General features: G+C 48.5%; 1 protein-coding gene across 3 annotated transcripts in view; it reads right to left on the bottom strand.

Annotated features, from left to right (window-relative positions):
- The window catches only part of DOCK1 (dedicator of cytokinesis 1), a 510,373-nt gene that overhangs the window by 419,381 nt on the left and 78,657 nt on the right, over positions 1 to 12,335 (bottom strand). For 2 of the 3 annotated variants that reach the window (XM_053584228.1, XM_053584230.1), the window contains exons 11-13: positions 9,421 to 9,493; positions 6,192 to 6,334; positions 1,442 to 1,567 (exon numbers count right to left, since the gene is read on the bottom strand). In XM_053584228.1, coding sequence (XP_053440203.1) covers positions 1,442 to 1,567; positions 6,192 to 6,334; positions 9,421 to 9,493 — 342 coding nt within the window. The remainder of the gene's footprint in view (positions 1 to 1,441; positions 1,568 to 6,191; positions 6,335 to 9,420; positions 9,494 to 12,335) is intronic. The other variant, XM_053584229.1, reaches the window with a different exon arrangement.

Below are 12,335 nucleotides of genomic sequence, written 5' to 3'. Positions count from 1 at the left end.
GCTGTCCCACTGTCGGAAGAAGAGGCATATCCCTTGAGACAGCCAATGAGATGAGGCTATTCCAGGGTCTGCCAGGCAGAAAGTGGGCTCTGATGGGAAACCCCACACGCTGTCCAGCCCACAGCCTGGTCAGTGATCATACAGCCCACCCAGAACACAGGTGGCTCCCTCAAGTTAGACCACCTTCCTGTGAGACCCCAACTCTAGGACTTAGCACTTGGAACCTGCCAGAACGATGGTCAGCTATGTTATCTCCCCCAGGTCCATGGGGACGTGATCTAAGAGCTCTGACTTAATTTTTAAGTCTATCAGTTATAAGGGAAACACGGTCAGCCTGATCTGGAAGTTTCCTGGGTTTCCCTTCAAGCGTGAGCACGTCCTTAAGATGTCGAGATAAATACATGTTGTCAATGGCCCCATCATTGTCTATAAATTTGCATCCCGAATCCAGATTCAATAACTGTGTGAACGAGTCCCTCTTCATTAATCAACCTAATCAATGCGCTGCACACAGACTTGATGGTTGAAGTCATACTTTTTTCCTGTATACGTAAGGACACCGTTCAGCCTAACTGACTTCAGATGACTTTCCTATGGATTCATCAGGGCATCTGACAACCCACAGCAGCCCTTAGAGACAAAAGGAGTGGGGAAAAGCATGTCCCCAAGTTGCACTAAAATCAGCAAAGCAATAACTTTTATAGTATGTGCCCAAGTAGGCCCCTCTCCCAGCAAATGTACAGCAGAGGCCTAGAAAAGGAGGGCGTGTGGAGTTGTGGAACACGGGGTGACTCGTCCATTTCCACCGCTTCTTAGTTGTCTGATATATGGTGTAATCTGGATGGGAATTAGTCATGTGGGCTTCCAGGACCCTCCGGTGGATCGATTTAGATTGTCAACGTCAGCATTATTTGCAAACCAAAAAGCATCACACAAATATAAAGGATAAATGTTAACATGCTTCTTCCCAAGATCTCTTGAGGATAAATCAAATTATTAGTATGAAGGCCATATGGAATCAGAAAAGTGTTAGATAAATGATAGGTAACATGGAGACCCGGCTTAGTCGAGTCGGTACCAGGGCCAGAGCAAGGCCTGCATGGTGACTAATTCTAGGGGGACAGGTACCAGGTACACACCTTGGCCCCTTTCCGACCCTCCTTCCTTCCTCCAACTAGATGTCTACCAGGCACACATTGGTGGTGTCTCTGCCTCCCTACACCCCTTGCAGCTGGGGGGCTGATCCACGTGGCCCAGGTGCATGTTTACAGCTCCCTCCACTGGGTGATCCACAACCACGCTGGGGCTTCCACATCGCCTATCGCGAGCTCAGCCCTCTCCTCTGCCCAGATTGTGGGCGTGGAGCTGCTGCCCCGCGTCATGCTCAGCAGCCAGCTGTGTCCATGCCGTGCTCAGAGGCCCTGAGCAGGTCAGTTCTTACCTGGCATGATTATTTCGGGAAACCCCGTCTTGCGGGCCACAGCCGTGGTCCTATCCACCAAATGAGGAAACTCTTTTCGAACCTGATGAATATCTCCAGGAAGTAATTTCAGTGTTACCCACAGACCTAGAAAAACAATGGATGCTTTGTGTCACATTTTATCCTAGACACTATGAGAAGTTTTCACAAAACCAATCTGATGATAATTTTGAATTCGCAGTTAAACATCTTGAGAGCAAAGGAGGAATCCAAGCATCAGCCACCCCAGGCGAGTGCCAGGGTCCCACCTGGCTGCTGTGTGAACACAGAGCAAAGTGCGGACCCCACAGGACTGGAACTCAACCACGGAGAGGAGGTGAAGACCAGGGTGGAGGTCAAATCGGCAGAATACAGGGAGCAGGGGTGGGATGAAATGCGGTTCGCAGAGATGGCGCTGCCACAGCACACCTGCTAACAGGTGCCAGGGTAACATTCCCTGGCCTGGGAGGAATGTCACGGAGCTGCCCTGAAGGGGTGGCACGCAGAGCAGGCAAAGAAAGAAGAGAATCCCAGAGCATGAGCAGGAGGGGAGGGTCCCCCATGCTCAGAGCTCACACAGGGAAACAGAAGCCGGAGAGGACCGGGGAGACCAGGCAGGTAGCATCTTCATAACCAAATGCACCAAAATGCCCAAAGGAAGCGGAGAGTCTGCACTGAGCCGGCAGGTGGCCCCATGCAGCTAGCAAGAGGGTTCTGGCGGGAAAGGAGGAACAGGTACCAGAAGGGAGACGGACAGAGAGACAAGGCAAGAGGAAGATCAGAAGAGGAGGGAGGAGTCAGTGTACGGAGACAGATGTATTGTTCTAGGTAGAATTGGGTTTTGGTGTTTCCTTATTTTTTTCTTCCCTTTCCTTTTATATATGTATGTTTTTTTCTTTAAGATATGAAACTCCAGATCATGGGAGCATGAATCTAAAGAAGGAAAGAAAAATAACTTATAGAAGGAAGTCTGCCAAAGAGGATTCAGAGGATGACACCCAGACAGGGGCACTGTTGTTCAGGTTGTGCACTTGGCAAGCAAACTGACAAAAAATGGCAATTGGACCTAAACCCTGCCTCTATTTGACTCACCAAGCCCTGTGCCCTGGCACTGACTGCCTCCCTCCCCCACCCCACCCCCGCCTCACTCATTCACATAAAAGCGCCGTGAGTCAGAAGCAACTCTGGACCTGCAGAATAGGTCAGCAGTGGACCCTCAAAGGGCCAGTACTTCCTCACCCACAAGCCCCTCTCTATCCTCCAAAAAAGCAAACCCAGTACCCTCCCAGAAGTGCATAGGGATCATTGCTATGGCTGACATGGAGCTGGTCTTCACTAAAACACCAGGATGCAGCTAAGGGCTTTTCAAGTCTTGGGAGTCTGAGTGCTGAAGCACTCAGAGAATGCATGTCCACAGCATCAGGAAGGCACTTCCAACGGGTGGCAAGATGGGCTGGCACAGTTACTTACAGAAGTCACAAGTGGAGAAACCAGGACGCAACATTTACTAACACGGTCAGAAACCCTGAGTTGCAAATGCCTTTTCTTTCTCACGAGTACCAGCCTGCTCAAGTACCTCAGTTCACAAACTAATACATTAGTGACACCATTAAACTTACTGTAACATAATTTAAACACGTGGATTAAATGTTCCTGATTATGTTACGCTTAAAATGCTGTCCTCACAGGAGAAAAAGTGCATTTGGGTTGCCATTTGCTTAACCAGAGTAACTCAAAACAAAAATAATTAGCATACAATATATCTCAAACAACAGAAACAGATTTCCCAGGGGGTGTCTGTGGATTCCCCGTCCACAGAAAACACCTAACACCTCTAGGTTCAGGGATCAGAACGGTTTAGTTTCAATATTAAGGATTCTGTTGACTGTGACAAGGAAATGTGTTGGTGCAAACCTAAAATGGGCTAAAACCTAGGGATGAGCTCAGCAGGGACAGGAGGTGTGAACAGACAAGAGCAGGAAACCCTGGTTCTTTGTGAAGATAAACACTTGCTCGGGGTCCCTACTGTTCCTGGCACCCTTCACAGTCACACACAGGACATCAGGTGAATCCCAGGATGCTCATGATGAGGAAAGGGCTCCACTGGGCAATGCCCTGCAAACCTACCAACCGCATCCTCTCGTCTCTCCCTGAGATGACCTGACCTCCACCCAAGAATGAGCCCTGGCAAAACATCAGGTTCAAGGTAAAACTGAGCTAGTAAAACGTGGTATTACCCAAGGTCATTTTGACTCAGTTAGGACCCTGTGATCCCCTTAAAAAAACATTCCATGCTTTTGTCTGAGCAGTTCTCACTGTGACCTGGATATACCTGCTCCTCCCAGGGAGTTCACAGAGCCGGGGCCCTTCCATCAGCCCCAGCTAGCTGGCTTCACAAATTTGGCCACACACCAGTGAGACTGGCAGAGGCTGCCTTCACATCCTCTTTCCAAGCGATTTCCTGCTGGCCTGAAACCAAACTTGACTTTCCCCATAGGACTCTGTAATAAAAGTTTATCAAGAGCCTGATGACTCTGCAAGAGAAAGTGGAGATCCAGGGGGGCCCTTGCTCGCAGGGCTCAGGGACCTTGGCACTGGGGCTCACAGGCCAGAGTGACTCCAACCAAAACAGCCCTAATTGGGCCTCCCTGTGGTTTTCAATTAAAGTGCAAATTGGGAGGGCCATTAATTTATGAGAAGATCCCAGGTCAGCTGAAAGTGCTCTGCCTGCAGAGGCCACACTTCATCCACAATCCGGGCTGGGGTTTTTGTTCTGCTGCTGCTTGCCAGGGAGCTGCATAGGACACAGCAGGAGAAAACGGCCTGTTCCCGCGGAGTCCTAGGAGGGAGACGCAGAGTCCTAGGAGGGAGTCCTAGGAGGGAGACGCAGAGTCCTAGGAGGGAGTCCTAGGAAGGAGATGCAGAGTCCTAGGAGGGAGTCCTAGGAGGGAGATGCAGAGTCCTAGGAAGGAGACGCAGAGTCCTAGGAGGGAGTCCTAGGAGGGAGACGCAGAGTCCTAGGAGGGAGTCCTAGGAGGGAGACGCAGAGTCCTAGGAGGGAGTCCTAGGAGGGAGACGCAGAGTCCTAGGAGGGAGTCCTAGGAGGGAGACGCAGAGTCCTAGGAGGGAGTCCTAGGAGGGAGACGCAGAGTCCTAGGAGGGAGTCCTAGGAGGGAGACGCAGAGTCCTAGGAGGGAGTCCTAGGAGGGAGACGCAGAGTCCTAGGAGGGAGTCCTAGGAAGGAGATGCAGAGTCCTAGGAGGGAGTCCTAGGAGGGAGATGCAGAGTCCTAGGAGGGAGATGCAGGGTCCTAGGAAGGAGACGCAGAGTCCTAGGAGGGAGTCCTAGGAGGGAGATGCAGAGTCCTAGGAGGGAGTTCTAGGAGGGAGATGCAGAGTCGTAGGAGGGAGACGCAGAGTCCTAGGAGGGACAGGCAGAGTCCTAGGAAGGAGTCCTAGGAGGGAGTTCTAGGAGGGAGATGCAGAGTCCTAGGAGGGAGTCCTAGGAGGGAGATGCAGAGTCCTAGGAGGGAGTCCTAGGAGGGAGACGCAGAGTCCTAGGATGGAGTCCTAGGAGGGAGACGCAGAGTCCTAGGAGGGAGTCCTAGGAAGGAGATGCAGAGTCCTAGGAGGGAGTCCTAGGAAGGAGATGCAGAGTCCTAGGAGGGAGTCCTAGGAGGGAGATGCAGAGTCCTAGGAGGGAGATGCAGAGTCCTAGGAAGGAGACGCAGAGTCCTAGGAGGGAGTCCTAGGAGGGAGATGCAGAGTCCTAGGAGGGAGATGCAGAGTCGTAGGAGGGAGACGCAGAGTCCTAGGAGGGACAGGCAGAGTCCTAGGAAGGAGTCCTAGGAGGGAGTTCTAGGAGGGAGATGCAGAGTCCTAGGAGGGAGTCCTAGGAGGGAGATGCAGAGTCCTAGGAGGCAGTCCTAGGAGGGAGACGCAGAGTCCTAGGAGGGAGTCCTAGGAGGGAGACACAGAGTCCTAGGAGGGAGTCCTAAGAGGGAGACACAGAGTCCTAGGAGGGAGACCTAATTCAAACCCTCCTCAGGACAATGGGAATGAAGAGGGTCTGTTTACTTCAACTGTACTGAGTTTGCAGCTAGTCTGTTTGGATCAAGGATTGAGACAGACCCATGAGGTTCTGAAGGTGACTACCCCTTAGGCTGGAGGTGGGGTCGCAGTCACAGGGGTTTCCTGGCAGCCCTCCTGGCCAGCCCAGAGTCAAATGTCACCAACCTGGGGTGATTGATTCATTACTTCTGCCCACAGAAGGTCAGCTGCTCGGAACCATCAGTGTGGGATTAAAAACGTGTGTGAGAGGGTGGGGAGGGATCACTTAGAGAACAGAAACTAAGGGGAACCAGTCTGCACAAATGAAGCCACTTTCCCTGGGGGGACCAGAGGCAGGGCCCCAGTACCCAATGTGGCAGGGAATAGCACACGGGTAGAGGGGATTATGTGTAATGTCTCCACATTTTTCTAAACATCAAATCAAACTCACTCCATCTTCCGCCTTCATCAAAGAGGTTGGCTCTCAGCATTGCTTACAAGGTGATCAGCCAGATAGCCATGTACTGTCTATCAGGGACAACCATTACACACATTCTCCAAGACCACCACCACCATCAGCAGCATCATCGCTGTCACCATCAACATCAAAGTAAAAACCAGACAGCAATGTCCCAAGTTCATATTTGTGGACATGGATGGAAACAAAACAGTGCGATACGTACCCTGCCCCTTGTGGTTGACTTCTTTGGCCGCGATGACTTTGTTTATGACAGTCTGAAGGAAGTCATTCTCCCCTGCCACCCTGGGTGAAAAACGGGATGACATGTTCAGCGGCTTGTGTCGAATGGCGTCGTCCAACGCGAGCCTGGAGGGCACGGGACGGCCAAGAGCACAGGAGACAGAGGGCACAGAGACCCACAGGTCACAGTGACAAGAGAACAGGAGACAGCATCATCACCGAGTGCGAGAGAGAGGCATCATGAGTCAACACATCACAGAGGACAGGAGAGGTGACAAGAGAAACAGGGAAAAGCATCGATCAGGAAAATGCTGAACCACAAGAGAGAAATAGAGCAACAAGGGGGACCCACTCCCCTGGAGATACGCGCACCAGTCCTCTCTCCACTTCTACTAGACGTTCATTTATTTTATTTTTTTAAAAAGGAACTTGTCTAAAAGTAAGGTGGTTGAAAATCATTTTATCTCCAAGAATGTTTTTGGCCATTTCTCCAGTTTCAGTAATTCTGAACATAGCCTAGGCCAAAGGGCAGGTGGTCTGAAGGGAAAACCAAAATTAAGACTAAAGAAAAACCAACCCTGGCATCTAATTGCTTGGAGAAGTTTCCTACCCTACTGCACGGGACTGTGCACTCCGCAGAGCTTAAAATAATTAAATATGTGAAGAATGGCCCCGTCTTTGCAGAACACAACTACCAGCTACCATGTGGGGAAAGTAGAATTAGAGCACCATTACGAGTGCGAGGCATCAGGGTTTTCAGGGCCCACGAACCCTGAGCCTTTCACAGATGCTGCTCTGCACCATGGAAAAAGCGCATGCCGGAAGCATGTGCAAACAGAAAATCCAAAACAAAGCACAATAGGGGATGGACGAGGAAATATACAGCATGGACGCAGTGTTTAAAATCAATTCCGGAGACAAGGGCAGTGTTATCCGTCACTTGGGCCGCGTTACTCAGAGAGCTGAGGACTGTTCTAATTTACTTCACCAAGTTAAAAAAGACAAAAAAACAGAGAGAGAGCGAAAGAGATGTGCACTGTGCCTCCTTCCCTAAAACCAACCCTGGGAGATAATAAATCAGGTTTAATGGAGCAAAAAAACGGTTTCATTAGCACGACACTTCCCAAAGAACTGGTTTCATTGCTTATTTTGCCATTTAAATCAGGCTGTTCTTTTGTTTCTAACACCACAAATATTAATCTGTATGTTAGCCTTCCTTTAACGGAGCAAGGAGTCACAAATTACATAGGAGTTAAGCATGTGAGAGTCTTCTTTAAAGTGGATGCTTCACTAAAAGAAAGATGGTGGCGACGTGCAGGCGATCTCCTATCGCTTTAAACATGTCCTGTGAAAACCAGTGACTCTAAAACTAACCACCTTCCTACGCTGTTAAATCACAGCTGAAGTGCTTCTCCTTGACTTTCCCCGGAGAAGGCTAACAGGTGTGTTCAAGTCCGCAGTCCACTCGGGCATCAAAACTCTGAGGTCCAATAGATAACGGAGCATTCAAAACATGAGAAGGCTGTGTTTATCTCGTGGAGAAGAGAAAAAACTCAAGATTATAATTTCAAACGGTGCATTTAATTTACTTCCTCTATACCTACCGAAGTGTCAAGATGATATTCCCCTTGCTAAGGAAACTTCTAGATCCTGGGGCTCTGTGTTCGATTTTGTAGGCTATCTCCACTAGGAGGGCTTCCAAAGCCACATCATCCAACCTCCCGCGGGAGGGAAGCAAGCTCTCTACGCCCAGCACCACGTGGGACTCAGCACTTGAAGTGGAACTAGTGTCACTGAGGAAGTAACTTCTGAAGTCTGTTTAATTTTAACTCACTTAAATAGGCACCCTGGGGCAAATGGTTACCACATAAGACAGGACAGTAACCGAATACATTTAAGCCACAAAGACCTTTGCCTGCAGTTGTGCATGAAGAGAGACATGTAACTGAATCCGGACTTCCAGCTAGATGGTGCAGTTTTCTGTTATTCTCCTGCCCAAAAGACTGTAAAGTCTCCTACGGAACTATACAAAACACCCTAGGAAGCTATCTGACCACATCACCTCCCTGCAAAGGAAACCAACTCTTCCCCTCCTCACCCAGTGTCGTCCGGTCCCAGGTGAGCAGGGGTCCACACAGGGCTCCACCTCTGCAAGCCACCCCCACATCTCCTGCCCAAAGCTCTATCCTTTGGCCCCTAAAGGATAGAGCTCCTTTAGAGGCCAAACCCCTCAGCAACACCGAAAAGCAATGTCAACTTTCTAAAATAAAATGTCTCACTCCTGAACTCACTTGAGTGAAAACAAAAATGTGGAAAAGAGAGAGCGCAGAGCTAGGACAGTTCACTGCAACCCCCACCATTTATTCTTCTCCCCACCGCAACCCCAAGGACAAAGTCTCTTAGACTGAACCTAAACCATTCTAATTTCTCTCTCTTTCCACCTCTGTCCAAGAAATCAGAGTGCTCTTGAAGTGGCCAAAGACCATTATCTAAATATCCTCTTGCTTCCATCACCAGGGAAATAAACACCAATTCTTTCAGCCTTTTCCATGGTTTTATCTATGAATCAGATAATCAATTTCATGTACCTCTGAGAGCTTTCCTAGCTCTAAAGACCTCTTTCCTCTCTAAAGACCTCAGGTCAGAACTAGACAAAGCCTAAGTAATGACAAGCACAGAGATAGTCCACGCTGAACAAAAACCAAGACAGAAAAAAAATCAGCAACGTGATTTTATGCTTTACTTCTCCCTTTACAAAAGAATTCATCATTATTTCGTTCAGTTTTCTATTTAAAAAACAGCAACCTCCTGCGATAAATCTTAAAAGTACTGTGTGTTTTGAAAATGTGAAAAGCTACTAGAATAAATCAATTATGTAAAGAAACATTCACGCTCAGAGCAGAATCGTAATTTTGTGCCTTCCATGCAATAAGGCAATTCTGTGATCACAGGTAAAATCTCCCACTTCCAGTGCCATAAACAAACTTGAACCTAGGGCTCCTAACAGCTACAAAAAGTCCATGTGCTATAACAGTGACTAAAGAAGATTTTTCATTATCATTAATAATCCCTACTTGTGTATAACTTCAAATTCAATTACACAATCCCTACTTGTGTATAACTTACAAATTCAATTACAAAGATAATTACTATTGCAAACCTACACTCTCCACTTCGAGTCTGGTTAAGCACTTGAATTGCTCCATACTTACGGCTGAAAGGGGATAAAGTGCTGTTTGTCTTCGTCGTCCACTTTTCCATTTATTATGTCTGTTACATCCATCACTGGGGACAAAAAGAGAACAGAGATTGTTTTGCTTAAATGCTATAATCACAGAAAACAAACAAACAAAGGAACATCAGAACATCTTCTGGCAAACAATAGCATAAGCTATATGGTGGCTTCTTCTTATACTCGCGTCTAAGTACTTGAAAGACAAATTGAGTTGTCAGACAACACTGTACCAAGCACAGTGGGGGCCCCGGTGGCACAGTTCCATTCAATAATTTCCTTTTCCTATTATCCGCTTGCCATTCTAAAGTTGTCCTGTCCAAGGGAACTTTCTGTCATGAAGGGAATGTCCTGTACCAATGACCATCTCAAGTGTGGCAAGTAAAATACAGGAACTGAACTTTCACTTTGATGTCATTCATTTAAATCTATGTGTAAGTAGTCCATGGGGCACATGTCAGTCAGGACTCCTCACGTTATTGCGTTTCCCCCAAAAACCAAGACAATAAACAAGCAGCTACAATTTCCCAAGAGGCCACCGCCTGCCTGCTGCCATCTGTGTACAGTTTCCAGGAGACACTTCAAGGCTAATCCTCACAGCCACCCACTCTACTGCTGGAGAAACTGAGGCTGCAAGTCAGAGTGACAAGCACACCTGAAGTCACACAGCCAGACAGCCCCCAACACCCAAGCCCTGTCAGTCTTATTAAACTGCCCCCAAGGGCGCATCCCCAGGAGTGCAGGTTTGGGACATCACAGGCAAGGCTGACGTCCTATGCACAGTCTGTGTTCAAAACAAAGCCATTCCCTGCTTGTATCCAGGGTCTAGCCCAGAGGCACTGCCCACCTTCCAGATAAACACAAGAAAATCCAAGAGTGACCTCAGATGCCCTGAACACTTTTTCTGCCTCTGTTATTGCTCACCCAGCCCAGTGGGCCACAGAAAAGAGAGGAATGTGCCTTGTTTATATATTTTCTGCGCACAAGTTTCTCCCTGGTGACTATCATTATATCTTAAAAATGTGGACAATTTTCATTTCTCCCACACCACCACCACCCCCCAAAAGGAGAGAAATTTGTAGAACCAGAAAAGCAGCATTTTCCTGCCCTGCATGGTTGGGTAAAGCCCACAGGGGCTTCACAGTGTGTCCTAAGGGAAACACCCCCACACACCCGTCTGAATGAACAGGCCTCAGAGACCAAAAAGCTAGGAATGTGCTGAGAGGTACAGACCAAAGAATCCCAAATGAATTCAAATACCTGATGACAGCTACTCGGCAGGCCTTCACCTGGCAGAAGCCTTTCTGGGTGCCTGATGAGCACTGGACTCCAGCACCCACCGATTGTGAAGAGGCCACCTGCCCGAGGCCACACTTTTATCACCAGTTCAGCGTCATTAAATAAAACTAATCTGGGCAGCAGCCCACTGAGTGCCAGGCTGTGGGCCAGAGCCAAGTGAGTCTGGACCCAGCAGGTCAGCCCATTGCACACAGCCAATACTGGGCATCTTCGCTGGGGGCCTGCAGCCTCTCCCGACCGGCAGGGGTCTCATCTCATCAGCTGGCTGGAAGACTCCCCTGCCAAGGCCCCAGCGTCCCGCCCCAGAGCACCCCAAGAGCAAGAATCACAAGCTCAGCCCAGGCAGCCATACGCGGAAAGGCAATGGTCTCAGCCAACCCAGCCCAGGCCTCGGAGGAGAAGGCTTTGATGTCACCAGTCACCATGTGCTTTCCAAAGGACTGCCCTCGCTATGGTTTGCATAAGATGTCCCTGTCAACGGAGACAGGGAAATGAAGAATTTGAGGGGAAACACCACAAACTGACTGCCCAGGGTCTCTACGTTCAGGCAGAAAGGACAAGATGAAGAGGCCAGGAGTCCTGCGGCACTCACATGGCCCTGCAAGGGCCCAGGAAGCAGATGGGATGCACAATGCTGGGCCGCAGGGGCTGGGGAAGGGAGGTGGCGGTGGCATCGGGACAACAGTGATGTAGGGTCAGTGACATGGACGGCAAAGGTGAGAAAGCAGAGGAGGGAGGTGAGAAGTGCATCACAGGGAGAAGGCCGGCAGCTCGTGTCCTAGGGTGTTGGAACAAGCAGCTCGGGCAACTGGGCCTGCACCCACCGAGGGTGAATCCCACAACTAACCGATGCAGCAGCCCCACTGTGGGGACCTTTGGGTGCAAACGTCAGAGGGGTGACACTTCAACAATACTCCCAGCATCCCAACTCTAGCACAAAGCCTAAACACCCGCAGAGCCTGAACACAAGAGACTCCTGAAATAACAACAGAGCTACAGATTGCAGCCACTGAGAACCCTATTTTTAATAATATTTAATAAAATAAAATGTTCATAATAAAATGTTAGGCTTTTAAAAAAGCACACCTGTGCAACATAAATACACTTACTACTGAACTATACAACTAAAATTGGTGACAACGGTAAAAAAAAAAAGACTAAAGAGACACACAAAAAAAAATCAATAAACAAAAAATACACAGTCTGAGCTGATACTGTGTTTTCAAAATTATATGCAACACATACAGAAACAAATCAGAAAGAGATAGGTCAGATTCACCGTGAGTACTACTCTTAGAATTATAAATGATGTATTAAATCACATTTATCTTTCTTTTCCATAAAATTCCCATAACTTTTACAATTTTCTATCACTTTTACTTTATAAAAAAGCTAAAAATAGAAACGTGACCTATTATTTTCAATAGATGACTAAGAGCTGCAGACTGAATGGGCCTCAAGCACATTTCTCATTTTAAGGAATGGAGCTCTGTTGCAACAGACAAGCAGAGTCCTCCAGGAGGGAGCCTCCAAATTAAATCTGCATGTGCAAATTGAAGTTGCATATGAATGGGCAGAAGAGCTCACCAGAAAGCC

Source organism: Nycticebus coucang, chromosome 3 (assembly GCF_027406575.1).
Source record: "Nycticebus coucang isolate mNycCou1 chromosome 3, mNycCou1.pri, whole genome shotgun sequence".
Classification (NCBI taxonomy): Eukaryota; Metazoa; Chordata; class Mammalia; order Primates; family Lorisidae; genus Nycticebus; species Nycticebus coucang.
This window is presented reverse-complemented; position numbering and strand designations above follow the sequence as displayed.